Below are 18,099 nucleotides of genomic sequence, written 5' to 3' on the forward strand. Positions count from 1 at the left end.
TGCAAAAAGAGGGTAGTTAGTCACATCACATACTGTAGATAAAGGGTTAGGCGTCATATTAATAATGGTGACATGTCAGACCAAAGCCGGGCGCAACGAAGCATGTTTACAGCATACTTAGATCTTCTGGGCTTGACGTTTAAAAAATCATGTTCTCTGTGCCTTATGATGAGGATAAGGATAAAAAGAGTGATGCAAAAGACAACTGCTCACACTGTGCTGGGAGGAAAAAGGTTAGTCATGCAGCTGAACATCAGGTGGCACTGTTCTCTGACACATCATAAGACACAAACACAGACAGGTTTCAAACCTCTTCCACAGAGGTCGTCTGATCTGAACAATGCCTGGAGAGTTCATTGTAGGCCTGGTTGAGCGCCTTCAGCTGCTCCTGGGCATTTTCTCTTTCCTCGTCTGTCATTCTGAAAGAGAAAACACAAGGAATGAGCCTCAGACTGTAAACGGTGGACAGCGGACAGCATTCAGCGTGTTGGTGACAGCAGGTCCACTCACTTGTCACTGTGTTTGTTCAGCATCATTTGTGTGGCCCTCAGTGCTTCTGCGATCTGTTCCTTCTTCGTGACCATTTCCTCCACTGACACCTAGAACATCATATGGCAACATATTAACACCGTATATTGAGTACAGTAAACCTTCTTTTCTATTATGTATATACACATATCATTTAAGACTTCTAAAATACTGCATTAGAACAGTTAGAAAATACACTGATTAAAAGAATAAAGATATACTTTACACTACAGTGACTGGATTCAAAATAAATCCCTGCACAAATGACAATGCAGTCCAATAGCAGCTATGCCACAATAATAACTTTACTCAATCTTTGTTTATAATGTGTCAAAGAGAGTTGACTCAATTCTACAGAGGCCGTCATTTGTGGTGTTATTGTGGTTTTACTGTATTATTTGAAACTGGCTTGCTTAGAGGGACAGACTGTTAATAGATTATGTTCAGAAATTAAATCTGGCACATAATTTGACAGAACAAAAAAGGAAGTCCAAAGCTGTCATTATTATAATGTCTACATACATTTGTGTGCATCAAATATTTAAAGAGTGCAAATAAAAGCAAAACAAACATGATATGTTCTAAAATTATCATTACTGAACTTGTACTATATGTACTCAAATCATAACAATTATTAATTAGTAAAAATTCAACTTTTCATTGATATAACTGAAGTTGTGGATGCAATATTTATAACTATATCTATATCCATGGCTTAAGTTTATTGATTTATTGTTTAAATTAATTCATTGGCATTGACCGTGCAGGCCAGACCTTTTCAACAACAAACAAAAAACAAAATAAAAAACTTGTGCTGAGGAGATTTAGATTTCCTATGTCTGGCCTGTCAAGATAGGAACTTAATGTGTGAGAACAATGCACTTCCAGTAAAAAATGTGCTATGTTTTTTTGGTTTTACAAAACTAAATATCATTTTATCAAAAGTGCAGAAATTGAACTTTTGAATCTTTCATGGTCAGTTTGACACAGCTAAATTCCCTCTGCTTAATAAAACCTGGGTTAAAACCTTTTAATGAAATAAGAGTATTTATGGGCTTGATAACATAAACAACTATATTTTAATTAGCTAAATTATAAAATGCTCAAAGGGCCAGAATTAGGCTGTTAAAGGGCCACATTTGACTCTCAGGCCACCAGTTGAATTGGTCCAGTATAAACACTCTGGACGAAATCTATTAAAACTGTTTCATGTATACACAGTTCAGCTCAACTGATTCCATGTTGAACTTAACCCTCTACTTAAATAGCAATGTGTAAAAATAAGTAAATTATCTCATTTCTGGCAAATTTGCATAGTAGATGTGTAACGATATTCTTTAATGCATACATCTATTTTCTTTTCTATTCCATCACGTTAGATCGTTTGAATCCTACAAAACCATCAAAAAACCCATTCAAACTGCTTCTCAGCACTAGTCCATCACAGTTAGGATGCTACTGTGATGCACCATAGGCACACATAAGAAACCTTTTTTATGTTCTTTCATATTTTAATTAAATAATGTCAGCTTTGGACAATATCTAAAGTATAATGCATGTTTCCAAAGATAAACAGGGATACAAATCTGAAATGTACTTATTATATTTTCTAAACCTGTTGGGGTCGGGGGTGCGTTACAGTGTGGTGATGATTATTTTTGGTCACTGAGGGTGCTCTGAAATGTGAGTGCTTGTGCAACATTGGGGGTTACTGAATCAGTCAGACACATAATCACACATCATCATCAAATATACCATCAAATCCATTATATTAATGATGTTTTGGTAGGCCAAGTGAACATGGGATGTGATACAGTAAGTACAACCTCTACCTAAAGTGTAATATTTATTGATTCAATGAATCAGAAAGTAGACTGTGTGTTTTTATTGGAAATCATACACCGTGATAGCAAAAGGCTGTGATATTTTGATGAGAAAAATACTCGTCACCGATAAACCAAAGCATGCTGTCATACACAACAAATGCGTGGCATCATATGAAAACAGGACATACTAAGAACACCACAAACAATACACATCATTTACCTGGGGCTTATTAGGAGCGTCTGTGTTGGCATTGCTATCTTTCAGAGCATTCCCACCATTGTTAGAGGTCTGTTTCACATTGGACATCCAGTGCAACAGTTTGCTAACTTTATCACCATGTTCCCTCTTCTCCTCATCAACAGATCTCTAGAATTCAAACAGATGGGTTTTTGACAAGATTGTTAACTTTGTTAGGAAAATTGGAAAAAAAAAAAAAAACACTTGAAGGGGGGGAATCTGAAAAGGGAGGATACCATAATCAGGCTAAAAGCACAAAAGCTCAAGAACCACTGTGAGCTGCATTGACCACATATGTGTGAACCGAAAAAAGAACATTAAACAGTAAAGTCAAGATAAACCAAAGGAAATCCTATTTGCAGGTTTTGCTGTTATGCTACTGACCAGCATATTTAAAAATGTTTATTACTTGTACGCCGAAACATAATGAAATGTTGATTTTGCGCCATAGCCATGAATCTTTGTTGCCTCCAGTAACCTCAACCCCGTGTGGCAGTCGTACACGCTCCTTTCAAGTGCCTCCCTGAACGTGATCCTCCTCTTGGTCTTTGGACAGGTGAGGCTCTTGGTGAGGAACTTCTCGTCTTTGAGAGCAGAGGCAGTGACTTTGTCCACAAGGCCGCTCTGAATAACTTCTTCCAGCGAGACCCTGTCGTGAGTGTCAGGGTTGATCAGTCCTCCGGTCAAGAGCTGGAATTCCATGCAGCGGTAGCCGGCATCCTTTGGGAGGAGATTTTCCTGAACAGCCTGGGGAACCGACAGGCTCTTTAAAGTCTTTGGGTGGACGATGCCATCGAATGCCTGCTCGAACTGCTGGAGCTGCTGATTCAGTGCCTCATCCAAAAGATTCCTTTTGAGAGCCTCGGAGATAGTGACTTTCTCTCCTGAAGAAGGGTCGCAAATACCTCCGGTGCAGGCCTGGGCCTCCAACAGGCGTAAAGCGGTGACTCTATCAGTGAAGCCCTGCTGAAAACCCTGAAGGACTGACAGCCTCTTCCTCCGAGTGACATCCCAGAAACCAGCGATGGGGCTGTTGACGTCTTCCACAACAACCATTCTTGAAAATATGATGTCTGCAATCTCATAGATACTAAGAAGCCCACTGCGGTAGCTTTCAAGCTCGGACGTTTCAAGGAATCTCTGACTCAGAGCAGACTCTAGACAAAGCTGGCGGCCACTTTTGACATCAGTAATGATGTGAAGCGGGCTCCCTCTGGCGTCAACTAAGGTCTTTTCTTGCCATTCACTTTCCTGCTGGGACAGAAACAGATACGTCCTCTTGTCGATGTGTCTCATCTTGAAAGCTTCGTACGCCGACATTTCGATGCCACGACTGCTGATGACGACGGACGCCCTGTGGGAACTCAGGGGAGAGGTGTTGGTAAGATTTCTCTCACCGAATGGGAAGAGAAACACCCCGCCATCAATGTCATAAAGGCATTTCTTCAGGATTTCAGAGTAGTATGCTTTCTGTCCAGTGTCGGGGTTGTGGAAACCTTTGGGGTTGCTAACTGGATCATGCAGACTCTGAAGAGTGTCCTTGTTCAAAAGACCCTGATCAACAGCAGTGCTCGTCGGTACCCTGACACCAGTCTCTGGGTTGATCAATCCTCCGGTGGCTACCTGGACCTCGAGGATCTTTTTGCCTTTGTATCTGTCAAGAACCCTTTCCTCCATTGCCCGAAACACAGACAGCTTTTTGCCTGCATGGATGTATCCACTAACTGCTTTCTGAGCCTCCATCAGTTTATCTTTCAGGCCTGTCTCTATGATACCTCTCTCCAAAGCCTCACCAACCGAGTGTGACTGGCCTGTGGTCAGATCTGTGAGGCTTCCTGTCACAGCCTGAGCCTCCAGAAACTCAAGAGCGTACGTCTTCGCTAAGAAACCTTTCTCAGCAGCTTCTAGGAAGGATATCTTTTTCTTACTTGACTCCACATAAATTCCAGCAATAGTTGTTGGTTTGTCGCCGTGCAGAGCAAGTGATGCCTGCATATCTTCTGCTGGGAGGAGACCCATGGTCGACTTGCACGAAACCTCCTCATTCAAGTACTTGAGTTTGATTAAGTTTTGGATACTTGTGCTGCCTTTGAGTTCTGGGAGCTTTTGGGAAGTTGAATACATCTCACTGAGTTTTCCCTCACCGTCCGTTCTCTCTGATGTGTCTAAGGTTTCATAGGTTTCGGTGATCCTATAAGTTCTTTTCTTGATGGTGCTATCTGTGTCTGCTAGCCCACACAGAGCCAGGTATCCACGTGTTGCCACAGACACGGGCTCATCAGGGTTGGTTGCGCTCACATTTTCTAAGTCTTTTTGTAGGAGGGTAGGGGTTTGATGAGTAGAGCTATTCAAAGCTTTCTTTGATGGTGAATCATGAAGACTTTGGCTTTGAATGACTTCCATTTTATCTTGTTTGACTTGTGTAAGTCCCTCAAGGATGTTTTCCTTCCCCATTGTTGACATCTGTAGATGTGAAGTAGAACGGAAGAACTTATAAGTTACACTGTTACAGATAACTATGACTGCTAAATAAATATTAGTAAGTATTGTAAAACTATTACGTTTAAATATTTGTTATTGTTAAAGGGTAACTCCACCAATTTGACACATTAAAATGTTTTTACAGCATTGCTGCACATGTTAAACAATAGTAAAGTATAAAGCTGTTTTTTTGCCTCCAGAGGAAGCTGCCTGTTATCTATTAAGATGCCTCCAGTGATATCACACATGCTGATGCATTGTGGGTAATGTAGGAGCCAGGTTTTGAAAAATTAGTCCACTAACCTAGCATTGCGTGACTTAAACACTGTTGGATTCATTATGAAAGTTTGAAAACAATCAAAACCCGCTGCCCGCATTACCCACAATGCAACGTAGCCACTGAGTGACATAACTGGAGGCAATTTATCAGTTTACCAGTAGCTTCCTCTGGAGCCACGGAATGCGTTATACTACTTTTTTTGACATATGCAGCTGCACTCACCAAGACCTGTAAACACACCCTAACGCGTCAAATTCATGGAGTTACCCTTTAATAAATATTATATTCAATTGCAGTCAATTGCTAAACTAACTTCATCCATACCTCTGAGGACACTTTGATTTTGGGCATCGTCCTCTGTGTCACTGTATGTTCCATCTTCAGCGGACCAGGCTCGTTGTCTCTGATGTAGTGACGACTGGTCTCAGTGACTTCCTGTTTGTTTGTCGTCTGGTTGTCAGTCTTCATCCTGACTCCTAGCGTCAGAAGCTTCTCCTGGAGAGTTTTAACCTCCCTGACGTACAACTCTATTTGGTCGCGAAGAGATTTCGCCTCGCCGTCCTTTACCGTCAGTTTCCACTCGCTCTCACTCAACAGCTGTTTGAGCTTCGCCGACTCGTTTGGCTGTTCACTGCGAAGGCTTTGCAAAGCGCTTATTGTTGAAGTGAGCCTGAGTTTGTCTTCCTCAAGTTGCACGATTTGAGATCTTGCCTTTGCCAGGTCATGCCCGAGCTGCGTTCTCTCTTGCTGCAGTTTGTCCAGTTTGATCTGCAGTTGCAGCTGTTGGTCCGTTTGTTGCTTTGACTCCACAGTAGTCTGATACATTGTCTTAATCTGCCTGACATCTTGTCTGAAATTCTTGTTGAGCATCTCTGCTAATTCTGCGCTATGTTTTGACTTCTCACCTTCACTTGAGTTTTCAGACAGGAGCACGATCAACTTTTTCTCTATTTCAGTCTGCACTAGCAACAACTGCCTCTCATAGCCCTCCTTCTGAAGCTCAAGCTTATTTTTCAACTCCTCCAGCATTTTCTTGCACTTGTCAAGCTGCTCCGCCATCTGCTGGGACGTCAGCTGAAGGACTGAGTTCTCTCTTTGCTTTTGGTCTGCCTCTGTTTGGGCACGCTGGAGTTTTTCCTTCAGCGTTCTGACTTCAGATCCCGACGACATGCTCTTCTCTAGCGCCTCAATTTTCTCCCTCTTCAGGATCATGTTTTCATGTTGGAGATTGGATCGGGACCTGTCAGAATTAGACGTTACGTCTTTCAATGCTGCTTTACTTTTCTCAAGCTCGTTTTCTAGCTGCAATATTTTGGATTCTTTGGCTTTTCTGTCTCTGGTTTCTTTAAACAACTCCTCTTTAGTTCTTTGGAGGGAAATGTTGAACTCTGACAGTTTTACATTCAGATTCTCTACTTTCCTCTCTGTTGCTTTCTTGTCGCTCTGAAGAGCGTACATCTCCTGCTTGAGGGTTTCCGTAACCCTCTCCGAGCTGCTGGATAACCCTTTCATACTGGCCTTGTATTTGAAAAGCTCATCTTCCAACGCCTTCACTTTACTGAGATGTTTCTGACTCTCAGCATTTTCTTTCTGTAGTTCTGCATTTTTTGTCTTTAGCAACACGTTCAAATCGCTAATTTCGGCGTTTTGCATGTGGATCTTTTGATTTGCGGAATTCCTCTCAGCAAACACCGCCTGCAGCTCCGACTTCAGAGTTGCTATTTCTTTCTCGTAGTTGGCGATGTTTGACTTCAGCGTTTTGATTTTCTGCTCCAGCTCGGTCATATTCCTCGCCTCCTCACTGTAATCCTGCAGCCTCATCTGAAGCTCATAGTAGGTCTGCGATTTCTTATTTAGCTCTTCCTCAATAATCCTGACCTGTGATTTGGTGCCCTCGGCTTGGGACTTGAAGATTTTGATTTGCTGATCCTTGCTGTCAATCTCCACCGTCACCTGATCAAGCTTAGCTCTGACGTTCTTCAGATTCTTTTCCATCTCCATATTCACCTGCTTTAACTCGTCTACTTTTTTCTGCAGCTGAGAAGCAACTAATTCACTCTTTTGGAGTTCTGCCTCAAGGCTTTTGCATTTGAGCTGCGACGCCTGCTCTACTGTCTTCATCAAGCTGTTTTCTTCCCTCGCTCCCTGAAGCTGCTGTTTCCAGCTCTCTAACTCGCTCTTTAAAGACTTGATCTTTTGCTCGGAGAACAATCTCTCCTTCTCTAATGACTCTGTTTGGATCTGAAGACCTCTGACGTCACCCTCAGACGAGACGTTTATCCTCGTTAGCTCAGTGCATTTAAACTTCAGCTGATCTATCACTGCCTGCTTGGAAGCGACCTCTTCCTCTAAGTTGCTAATCTTGTGATTATTGTCCTGCTCCATGGAGCTTTTCTTGTGCAGCTCTCCTTGAGTGATCTTCAGCTGCTCTTTAAGACCCTCAACCTCAGTGCTTTGGAAAAATGTGTTTTGTTCCAGCGAGGACTTTGCTCTATGGAGAGCTCTCATTTCCTCTTGAAGTTGACTGACAGATCTCCTCATGTTCGCCGCTTCCTGCTGGAGATCCTCCGATTTCTGTCTCATGCTGCTCCTCTCACTTTCCATGTCCATCTGCAGCTTCTTCAGTCTGTTGTTGCTGTCGTCCAACAGCTTCTTGTAACTTTGTGCTTTCTCCTCAGCCATGTCTGCTCTCTTCTGGACCAGGATTAGCTCGTCAACTTTCTGCTGCAGGGCTTCCGCCATCATGCTCTCAGTTTCTCTCACTGTAGATGACCCAGGCTCACTGTTGACTGTCGTCTGACTGTGAGATACCAAAGGCGCCTTAGCCTGGACTTGAATTTGAAGCTGCTCCTCTGTACCTTCCTCCACGTTCATCTTTCCCTGAAGTGCGGGGCTCTGTTTTTTCAGCTCTTGGTCTTCATTTATTTTCTTTGAGAGCTCTTCTACTCTCCTCTGAGCCAGAGACAGCTTGGCCTCTGACTGCTCAATTAGCAGTTTAGTGTGGCTTAATTCCTGCTCAGAGGCATCTTTGTCTTTCATCGCTATTTCTAACTTGGTGCCATACTGATGAATGTCGTGCTCCAGCTGCGATCTCTGGAAGGTGAGATCATCAATTGTCTTCTGTTGAGTTTCTACTTTTCCCTCCAGCTCTTCCAGCTGTGCTTGTCTCTCAACCAGCAACGCCTCCTGCTCCTGGAGCCGCTGCTTGAGTTGACTAATCTCTACCTCCCCTGCAGCCCTTTGGAGCTCCACGCTCTCTGTCGTTTTTGCGCTCTCGGCCTTGTCAAGAGCCTTTCTGCTCTATAATGCAAAAAAATAAGTCATCCACTGATTCATGTTTCATCGGGAATTATCAAATCAATTGCAGGGATATTTTCTGTCTTACCAGAATGCTGCAGGGACATTAAAGAATCTCTCCAGGAATTTGAAATTTCTAAGACTCATTGATATTTTTTTTTTTTGGTGAGCCATAAGTATTTTGGGTTAAAATATGAATATTGACATTTGACGAGAAAAAATACTTTACAGATTACTGCAATGATATTTGTCACTGATTTGTTTGTTGATAACACTTTATCATAACCCTCTAATAATTGTCAATAAATGTAAAATGTATGGTTTATTCAGCTTAAATTAAACAATTTTCTAAACCTAAATTTATTAAGAAATCGTGGAGTTGCAACTGATGTAAACAAAACAGTGATCAATAGTTTATTAATAGTGAAATTACCATTGCGTAAAGTTTAACGAATTATACATTTACCATTTATAAATAATAGGTATTAAAAGTGTTACCCCTCTGTCCTCTGACCCAAACTTGATCCACTCACGGTTTCAACAAAGAGGACTGAGAATACCTCTCAGTATAAGAATTTACAAAATGCTACACAAACTCCTGGAGAGGTTTCATTTTCCCACAGAACCGGCTCTTACATGAGAGAGGATTTTTTCATATAAAAAGTATAAAAATCTCTCTCGTCCCAGCAAGCCACCGTCACCAGCGATACCCGTGCATGCAGACATGCTCTGCATTTGCACATTTCCTTTGCTTCATCGGCGCAATGAAGCAAAGATCTTCATTCATCACGAGCCGTCAAGTGAAGAACTTAGAGCAGATAAGGAGTGGAAAAACACAGGTGTATTTGTTTAGTGCATCATTTTACTGTTTACTGCTTCAAAGTAAAGAAATGAAATACCTGCAAGCATGATAGGTTAAATATCTACAGTACAGTACATAGCCTCAGCAGTCTGAAAGGTGATGCAAAAGCCACTGTAAATGTAGAAAAGCCAGGGAGGTCTTAAAATATGAATGTCTCACCTCCTCGTCTTCAGTTCTCTTCAGAGTTTCACTGGCGAACTTCACATACTGTGTCATGAGAGTCACTAGAGCAGTGTAGCGGGTTCGGAGATCCATAAACTGTGTGAAAATGACAGAGAAAAGCGAGTCCATCGTTAAGATGTACTCTGCACAGAGCAGAGCTGGACTGGAACTTCAAGTTAAATCACTGTTTTACCTCCTGCTGGATGGCATCAGACGAGCTGTTCATCCTCCGTTTCTTGAGAGGGGATTTGTGTTGGGAGTCGACCATCGCTCTGAAGGTCATCAGCTGGAGTTCATAATCCTGACAGAGATTAATGGGATGGTTTACAGGGTTGTTTCTCTCTCAATGACAGCAGTTTTCACTCAGGATCTCCAATCAGCATTCACAAGAAAAAGGTGGGAAAGACCGCTAACTTCATATATCAAAGAGAGTTTGACAAAGATAAATAAATGGGCTGACTGGAACAGAAGTGATCGGGGTTACCTTGACGGCAGATGAGTACTGCTCTGAGTACTTCTGACACTCATCAATTCTGCTCTGTTTGTGTTCAATCTCCGCAACAAGGACCTGAAAAAGACATTCTTTTAATATGAATGTGCACATCCATGAATGTATCTTCCAGTGAGGAAGTGAACTGTTCTACCTTCTGTTTGTTCAGCAGCTCGGCCAGTGCTTTGCTGTCCTCGGGTTTGTTTTCTTGGGCCTTGAGCTGTGCTGCTTCCATTTCTCTGACCCATTCATCCAGACTACTGTAGGAGTCTCTGTAGTGTTTCAGAGATTTGCTGATACCATCCAGGTCACGAAGTCTGAAATTGAACGAGTATTATTAATGAGCAGCACTCACACTTTTAATACTTCACCCAGTCATCTGAGCAGTTATTAGGACGAACCTGCTGTCAATCTGAGAGTGAATGTTCTGCCATCTCTCGCTCAGCTGATCGGCCTTCTCTTTGTGCCAGTCGAGGTCGAAGTCGCGCTCGTTGTGCGTCTTGAACATGCGGTCGCTGATGACTCGTGCTTTCTGCAGCTCGTCCTCCATGTCGTGGAACACCTCCTGCTGCTCGTCGATCTCCGACCGCCATTGCTATAAACAGAAGGAGGACCCGTCACTCAAAATGAGCTGATGATGTCGCCGATGTTTCTGAAATGTAGAATCCTGCCATTTTGAGGTTTTACCTTAAGTGTTGATATGACCGACTCAATGGACTTGACGTCAGAGTTCATGGCGTCTTCCTCGTACAGTTTGGACTCGTAGGACTTAACGAGCGCCTCTGCACTCTGGCTGTGCTTCACCACCAAGCTCACTGTTTTCAGTCTGCAAAACACAGAGAACATGTATTTAATTCAGGTACTTTCAGTTCAAATAACTAACAAGGGTAATCAGGGTGTTTACAGGTGTCAGGCACTTATATTTAATGCTTCTCAGGACCTTTTGAATATAATTTCAAATTTAACAGTGATTTCTGGATTAATCATCTTCAAGCATATTCAAGCACTGCAGGTGAGTATAAAAGGTATGCAGCATGTTTGTAGTCTCATGCAGGGATTGATTTTATGCACAGTAGGAATATGGCAATATATTTAGTTGAGGGTTTAAAGTTTGCAGCATCAGAAATGTGGACTTTTGCAGAAGAGCTTGACTCGTTTTCACCAAGAGAAGAAAACGAAAAAACTAAAAGATGGATGAATGATATTAAATACAATGTTTATGGCCATTAAGACCAACTTAAATATATGTTTATTTATTAAATGAATCTGAGATATATTAAAACATTTATGGACCTATATGAACCCTGTAAGCGCCAGTACGATTACTTCTAGAAAAAGAGGGGATTGTCTTACTTGTCCATATAAATGGAGGACATGGAGTACACTTGGCTCATGCTCTGAACGAGGACGGTGAGTTCAGAGGAGAGCGTCGGCACAGAGGGAGAACCTGCAGCCTGTCTGAGGAACAGCTCGCACTTCTCCTTCATGACGTCAAGGTCCTCCTTCAGTTTGTTCAGCTCCGCTGTCTTCTTCTGCAAGACGACAGGTAGAAACCATCATGAACATGACATCACCATTGAGTCCTTGAAACAGATCATTGATCACTGATACCCGTATGTGTACCTCATGCTCTGCGATGCGCTGCAGACTCTGCTCCAGGTCGTCTCTCTCCAGCGGTGTGCGGAGCTGCCTGATCAGGTGCTCCTCGTGGGCCTCCAGGTGCATCCGGAAGTTGCGTATTTCTGAGATGTAATGATTGTAGACTGACTCCTCGTGTTCCTCTGTTCATGAGAAAGACGTAATTAGTACAAATAATCATATAAGAGCACACTACTCGACCAACATGTAGTCCAACACGTTGACCAACAGCTACACAAGTCTGCCTCTAGGTGGCAGCATCAGCACAGTATAAGGTCCTAGGACCTATTGCAGTGCAGTCAAATGCATGTACTCTGCCAAGGTGATGTCATACACAAATACGAAAAAATGGTTAAAATAAATATAATATGTGTGTCCCTGTTTATCTACACAAACGTGTGTAACATCACAACATAATACATCAAATGCTCCACCCTGCTTAAAACCCACAAGCTCACATTAAAAACAACCCAGTGTTTTCCTTTCACTCGCAGTGAAGCCAAACATCAGCTCATAATGTCTTCTTAATTCAGTCAAAAAAACCCAACATAATTCCAGAAGGCATTAACTTAAGGCTTAACAGGCTTATGGTGCCATGTGTTTCCCTCACGATGTTGTGTTCAATGTACACCAGCAGCTCTTTGTTGGAAGGGGAGGGGGGAGACAGGAGAGGAATGTGGGCCTTGCCTCTCTCTGCAGATCTCAGCAGTTCCTGGTAGTAGTCTTTGCAGGCCACGACGTCTCTCTCCAGCTGGTTACAGTCTGCCACCGTGAACACCTCGGACTCCTCGCTGTCTTCCAGGAACTCGTCGAAGTGGGACTGCAGGTTGCTCAAGACCTGCTGGTGCTCACCGGGTAACATGGTCTTTATCTGTAGTGGTTAGAGGGACAAAAGTGGAAATGAGACAAAAATGCACTTTGTATTTTGTCCTCACGCGATTATGAGCTGGTGCTGAAGAGTCTAACAAGGGGAAACACGATGATTCAAACCCACCGAGGACACATTCCAGTTGCGGATGGCTCGTATGTCGGCCATGAGATAATGCCACGACACCACGCTCTTCATGTTGATGTGGGAGTGGTGCCACAGCGCCAGGACGTTCTGGTACAACTGCTCAGTTCTGCAGGAGAAGGAAGAGACGTAAATAATTCATCCCAACAAGCTAAATCGTGTTACGTATTTGGTAAAAGCCATCTGAACTCCAAATAACGCTTCTTTTGAACGTTTCACTAAATGAAGCCTCACCTTGTAGCCATGTCAACGGCCTCTTTGTTGGGCGGGGGCACAGTGAAACACACGGAGGGCACCATGGCCTCGTTCCCTGCCGGGTTGATGACCTTCCACTTGGCTCGGTGAGAGTTATTGGCCAACACGCACTCGTCCTCTTTATAGATGGTAATCTGTTAACAGTTGTGATGGAGACACAGATCAGATTTACGATAAATCTTGAATAAATTGAGGGTAGAAACTACTGGCAGAATTTGCCTTCATAACATGTCCGTCCAAATTACACACCCAGGTGAGTATTACCCCCACCAGGGTGGTAATATTTTCACCAGTGTTCATTTGTTTGTTGGCTGGTTTGTCAGCAGGAAACTACTAGATGGATTTCCACAAAATCTGGATGGAGCACGTGTGGCGGCCCAGAACAGACCTCATTACCTTTCAGTGCAGCTCTTGAAAAAGGGATGGATCCAGGTGTTTTTTCTCACTTTCTTTAACATCATGAGAGGGCGTTTTTCAATATTTTCAATGATTTATCAGGGGACAATGCATGTTTATGCAGAGTTCAGCACTGGATGGCTTTTTGCACATGTTCTGCTGAAAGTGTACATGGTGTTACAAATGCTGGCTTTTTGTGTATGCCATGACAGATATGTGGAGGGGGACTCAAATGTGGTGCAGCGAGGCGCAGAGAACCTCGGCGTACCTCTATCTGACGATAATCGCAGATGGCTTTCACGGGGATGGAGGATCTCAGAGGGCTGTCCGGGTTCCTGGGCTTGAGCTGCACAATATTCTTGGCCCTGCCCACTAACCCAGCCACAGTGCTGCGGTACTGAAGAAGCTGCTCCTTCTCATCCTTGATAACAAAAGAAAAAAAATTGTTTTGTTCATTCTTTTTTTACAGCATCCACACCCACACCCACACGTCATATCTTCCTATCTGTTTACCATGGACTCCTGAATGAGATCCTCCAGCCTGTGTAGGCTGCTCGTACGATCACAGCTGTATTTTCTCTGAATGGCATCTTGCAGGCTCTTAAGGTAGTCTATTGACTCTTTGGCATCGCTGAAAAACTGCACAGGGGTAGAGAGGGGGAAGTTAGATGGGACAACTTCAGAAAAAATATATAAAATGCACCTCTGAGTGAAACACGGGCAGCAGCTCACCTCAAAGTAAACAGCGTTCTCCTTGAGATGCTGTTCTACACAGGAGCAGAGCTGCAGGATCCAGCTCCACTGAGTCTGCATGGCAGCTCTGTACGCCTACAGGAGAAACACAACAACACCCAGGTATGATTCTGGAAAATTACAAGACTTACCTGATCTTTTAATCATTGTGGGAGCTGAATGCAGGGTGGAGACACCAGCACATTATTATACTGACCGCAGAGCTGAGCATACAAAAAAAAAAAGAGCTTACTTCAATGGTGAGCCGGGCTGGGTGGCTCTTGATCATGAGGCGCTCTGCCTTGTCCTGCACAGACTTGATAGCCTCCTCCTTTTCATCCAGCTCCCTCATCAGGTCCTGTGTGGAGGACATAAAGCTGAGTATCTCTGGCATCCAGCGGTGGAAAAGCGCCAGTCGCTCCATCCTCTCACACAATCTCACATCCTGTCTCACAGCGCTCAGTATGAAACTAATCACTCGGGCAACAATACACAAATCCCTCAACTAGGAGTGTTGTTCCATGAAATGACGCCGCTGTAACGCAGCCAAACCTCAGCAACCAAAAAGTGTCTGAACAAGCCCCCGTCATTCTGTCTGCACTGTGGATTTCACTGTTTACAGCTCATTGAGGGGCTCACCGCGTGGTAGTCTCGTTTCTTGGAGATGCTGCTGTTGCGATCGCTCCAGTCGAAGGCCACCTCCTCTTCCTCCTTCTCGTTCAGCCAGATGAGCTCCTGCGTCGCCTGCGACACGAAGTCGTGCAGGCTCTCCAGGTGGCTCTGTCGCTCTCGTGAACAGCTCTGAAAGGAACGGGCGCCATTCATCAACACACATCGATCACTTAGAGAGTTTACGGCGGCAAAGTTTTAGATTACGGATCACTTACCAACAGCCGCTCGTACTGCTTTTCTAGTTTGTTGAGTTTGTCTGAGTAAGTTAGCTTCAGGGGCATGTTCATCTGAATCTGAGGGAGAAAAACATGTTTTGGTTCCTTTCATCTATTCAGAGAGTGAGAATAGGGTTAAGGCTGCAAAGAGGAGTCAAGCGAAAAATGTAGTGGCCAACTATTTTGATCAACGATTCATCATTTCAGTAATTTTTTCAATAAGTAACATTTTCTACATTCAAATGTAAATTCTGTTTTTCTTTGTAATTTGTAAAAGTCTTTGTGTTTTGAAATGTTGGTAAGACAAAGAAACCAAACTGAAGATGTCACAATTTTTGATGATGATTTTTCACATTCTTTTTGACGTTTTATAGACTACAAAATTAATTGTGAAAGCAATCTGTAGATTAATCGATGAAGAAAATAATCGGCAATTGCAGCCATCATTTCAGGCCAACATTTAGGTTTTAGATTATAAAACCAAACAGAGAGGAAACTCCTAAGCGCTTACCTCACTCAGTTTGGCATCTTTAAGACTCATCTGAAATTCTTCGATGGCTCTGTGCACGCTTTTGTGGTTCTCTAAATGCATTTCCACGCTCGGCAAATCTGATCCCCACTCTGAACGATCCAGCTGCAACTTTAAAATTACAAAAAAATAAATAAATAAATAAAATCTCGTACACACTCATTCAAGGCTACAGTGGATTTTACATGAACCGATGGCGACGTCTCACCTGCATCTCTTCCACCCAGTTCAGGAGGTCCTGAACAAACTTCATGTTGACCTCCTCCTCTGTCATGTTCTGGTCTGCCAGTGAGGATTTCAGTAAGGGCTTGCGGATCTGCATGTGTTTCAGTTGCCTGAGGCTGCCCGGGTCCATGCCGCCGCCGCCACCACCCATATAGCTCTGGACTGAAGTGGGTTGCATGCCGGGCGTCAAGGCAGGGGTCAAGGACGGGGTGAGGCACGGTGTAAGGCTAGAGGTGAATGTGGACCCAGGGGTGCCTAAACCCCCTGGGGTGAGTGCAGGAGTGAGGGCTGGTGTCAGGCTTGCGTTGATGTTCTGCGAGAAGCCGGAGTTCAGGCTTTGTGTGATGCCCGAGATCATCATTTTGGTTTGTTCCGTCGTCAGGGTGCGACCTTTGCTGTACACGGAGGAGCACTCGGCTCTCAGGGCGAGGAGGTCGTCCCGGAGCTTCGATACCCTGAAATCAAACAGGAACAACAATATGAGATGGATTGCCGCAAGGGAAAAATCCAATCTGTTGTATTTTCTAAAAAAATGTTATTAAATGTTCATTTATACTTATGCACACTTGGATTAAGAAACATACAATATCAACAATTGTAACATCATGAGCATCCACATAGATAAAACTTCTCTAAATAAAGAAATTAAAGTAAATAAAATAATCCAAACTATACAATCACAGGAGCTCATCGGGTTGAAAAGTATGTTCTTTTATATGCAGTTCAGCTGTTCTTTTCTCCACTGAGAACACGCTCATTAACCTGTTTTGTAATATATAGTGGGTGGCATGGTTTTGAGCCAAGATGAAGCTCTTTTTTTTGCCAGCAGTAACAGGATTCACAGGCTCCAGACTGTCACACAGGTTGCACAGGAAAACAGGGAAAACATAATGTGCAAATACATGTTTTTCTTCATTTCGCTTACACACAACGGGAAACTGTGACACCCCCAGTTCACAACCTCAATAAGATGAAAAAAAAAAAATCAGATGCATAGGCGGCATGTGCGACATAAATAGTCACACCCTGCGGTGAGAAAGCTTTCTCTTTTTCATAGATTCAGCTGGGATTGTTCCAATGAAATTAAAAAAAAATATATACAACAGGCCCCGTGGTACATCAGGGTTCGAAATGGAAAAGATTCCTGTATGTATCCCTCTCGAAGTATTACACATCTTTGAACAATTCTAAAAATGTGTCTGACCTCCAAATTGTCTATCTATAGCACAAATTTGTTTTTATTTGGTCATAATTTGCGAAAAGTAAAAAAAGAAAGTAAAAAAAACTCCATCTTCATTCCGTGCCACTGAGTTATTCAAGAGGATATCCTCTGTACCTTTGCACGAGTTGATCTGCGAAGGGGAATTTCCCATCCAGGAGAATCTGGATGTCCACCACCTGCTGTCTGAGGATGTTCTCACACTCCAGAAGGTAGCCGGCGATCTCGGCTTCATGTAGGAACTGAATACCAGACTCGAGGCGTTTTGCGTCCTTATCGGGGGAAACACAGAGGCCCAAGCTCAAGACAAATAATGAATAGTCCGTGCTGTTTGATCACCACTTAACATCAAGTAAAAACTCACAGACTGCAGTGCGATTCTTGCCAACGCCAGCTTGTCCTCTCCGTTCACGCAGTCCCGCTGGACCCTGTTGGCGATCTGCTGCAACATCTCAAGCCTGCAAAAAAACAAAAACGGTGGAACTGTTACTTCACAGCTGTTATCACTTTAAAAGAGACAAAAACCGAGCACACTGGAACATCACCTGGATCCGTAAGCAATGCTGTTATTGAGAAAGACTGAGCTGTTGATTTGCAAAGGCTCGGTGTCATTGGAGCACAAACTGTTGAAGCTGCTGTTGCTAATAGACGACATGCCGCTCAGATAGGCCATCTTACTTCGCTGCTGCTGCTGCTGCTACCTGCAGCACGCTCAAATAATCACTGTCACATTTCTCATCCTAATGGCCCCTCTGGAAGGGTCCCGGCCTCAAGCACGCCTAACTGAGGGAGCCGCCTTCGACTCGCCCATATTTATAGCAGAGCAGCCAGGTGGAGGGGCGTTGTAAACTGAATCCCACCCCGGAATAATGTGCTGCCTTCGGGGATGAAAATCAAACAGCAGGTTGAGACAGTACACCTTTATACCAGCTGACACTGTATAAAGCGCTGCCAAAAGGGCTGGATGGCTGTCTCTGAAAGTCTTCACCACACCCAACATTAATAACGCTGTGTTTATACACTGTGAAGGCAGGGATGGAGA

General features: G+C 43.5%; 1 protein-coding gene across 16 annotated transcripts in view; it reads right to left on the bottom strand.

The window, feature by feature from the left end:
* dst (dystonin) overlaps positions 1–18,099 on the bottom strand; it is a 118,892-nt gene that overhangs the window by 54,828 nt on the left and 45,965 nt on the right. For all 16 annotated transcript variants that reach the window (XR_005079327.1, XM_037123988.1, XM_037123976.1 and 13 more), the window contains 24 exons: positions 17,422–17,515; positions 17,175–17,329; positions 15,822–16,293; positions 15,596–15,724; positions 15,085–15,162; positions 14,837–14,998; positions 14,451–14,555; positions 14,198–14,293; positions 13,979–14,104; positions 13,734–13,886; positions 13,049–13,203; positions 12,797–12,923; positions 12,490–12,673; positions 11,788–11,945; positions 11,518–11,696; positions 10,852–10,990; positions 10,566–10,759; positions 10,319–10,481; positions 10,159–10,242; positions 9,868–9,975; positions 9,672–9,770; positions 2,575–2,721; positions 511–599; positions 311–419 (listed from right to left, as the gene is read on the bottom strand). Coding sequence is in view for 15 of the 16 variants with exons in the window: in XM_037123988.1 (XP_036979883.1) it covers positions 311–419; positions 511–599; positions 2,575–2,721; positions 9,672–9,770; positions 9,868–9,975; positions 10,159–10,242; positions 10,319–10,481; positions 10,566–10,759; positions 10,852–10,990; positions 11,518–11,696; positions 11,788–11,945; positions 12,490–12,673; positions 12,797–12,923; positions 13,049–13,203; positions 13,734–13,886; positions 13,979–14,104; positions 14,198–14,293; positions 14,451–14,555; positions 14,837–14,998; positions 15,085–15,162; positions 15,596–15,724; positions 15,822–16,293; positions 17,175–17,329; positions 17,422–17,515 (3,505 nt within the window). In the remaining variant the exon portion in view is untranslated. The remainder of the gene's footprint in view (positions 1–310; positions 420–510; positions 600–2,574; positions 2,722–9,671; positions 9,771–9,867; positions 9,976–10,158; positions 10,243–10,318; positions 10,482–10,565; positions 10,760–10,851; positions 10,991–11,517; positions 11,697–11,787; positions 11,946–12,489; positions 12,674–12,796; positions 12,924–13,048; positions 13,204–13,733; positions 13,887–13,978; positions 14,105–14,197; positions 14,294–14,450; positions 14,556–14,836; positions 14,999–15,084; positions 15,163–15,595; positions 15,725–15,821; positions 16,294–17,174; positions 17,330–17,421; positions 17,516–18,099) is intronic.

This window comes from Acanthopagrus latus, chromosome 15, assembly GCF_904848185.1.
Source record: "Acanthopagrus latus isolate v.2019 chromosome 15, fAcaLat1.1, whole genome shotgun sequence".
NCBI lineage: Eukaryota > Metazoa > Chordata > Actinopteri > Spariformes > Sparidae > Acanthopagrus > Acanthopagrus latus.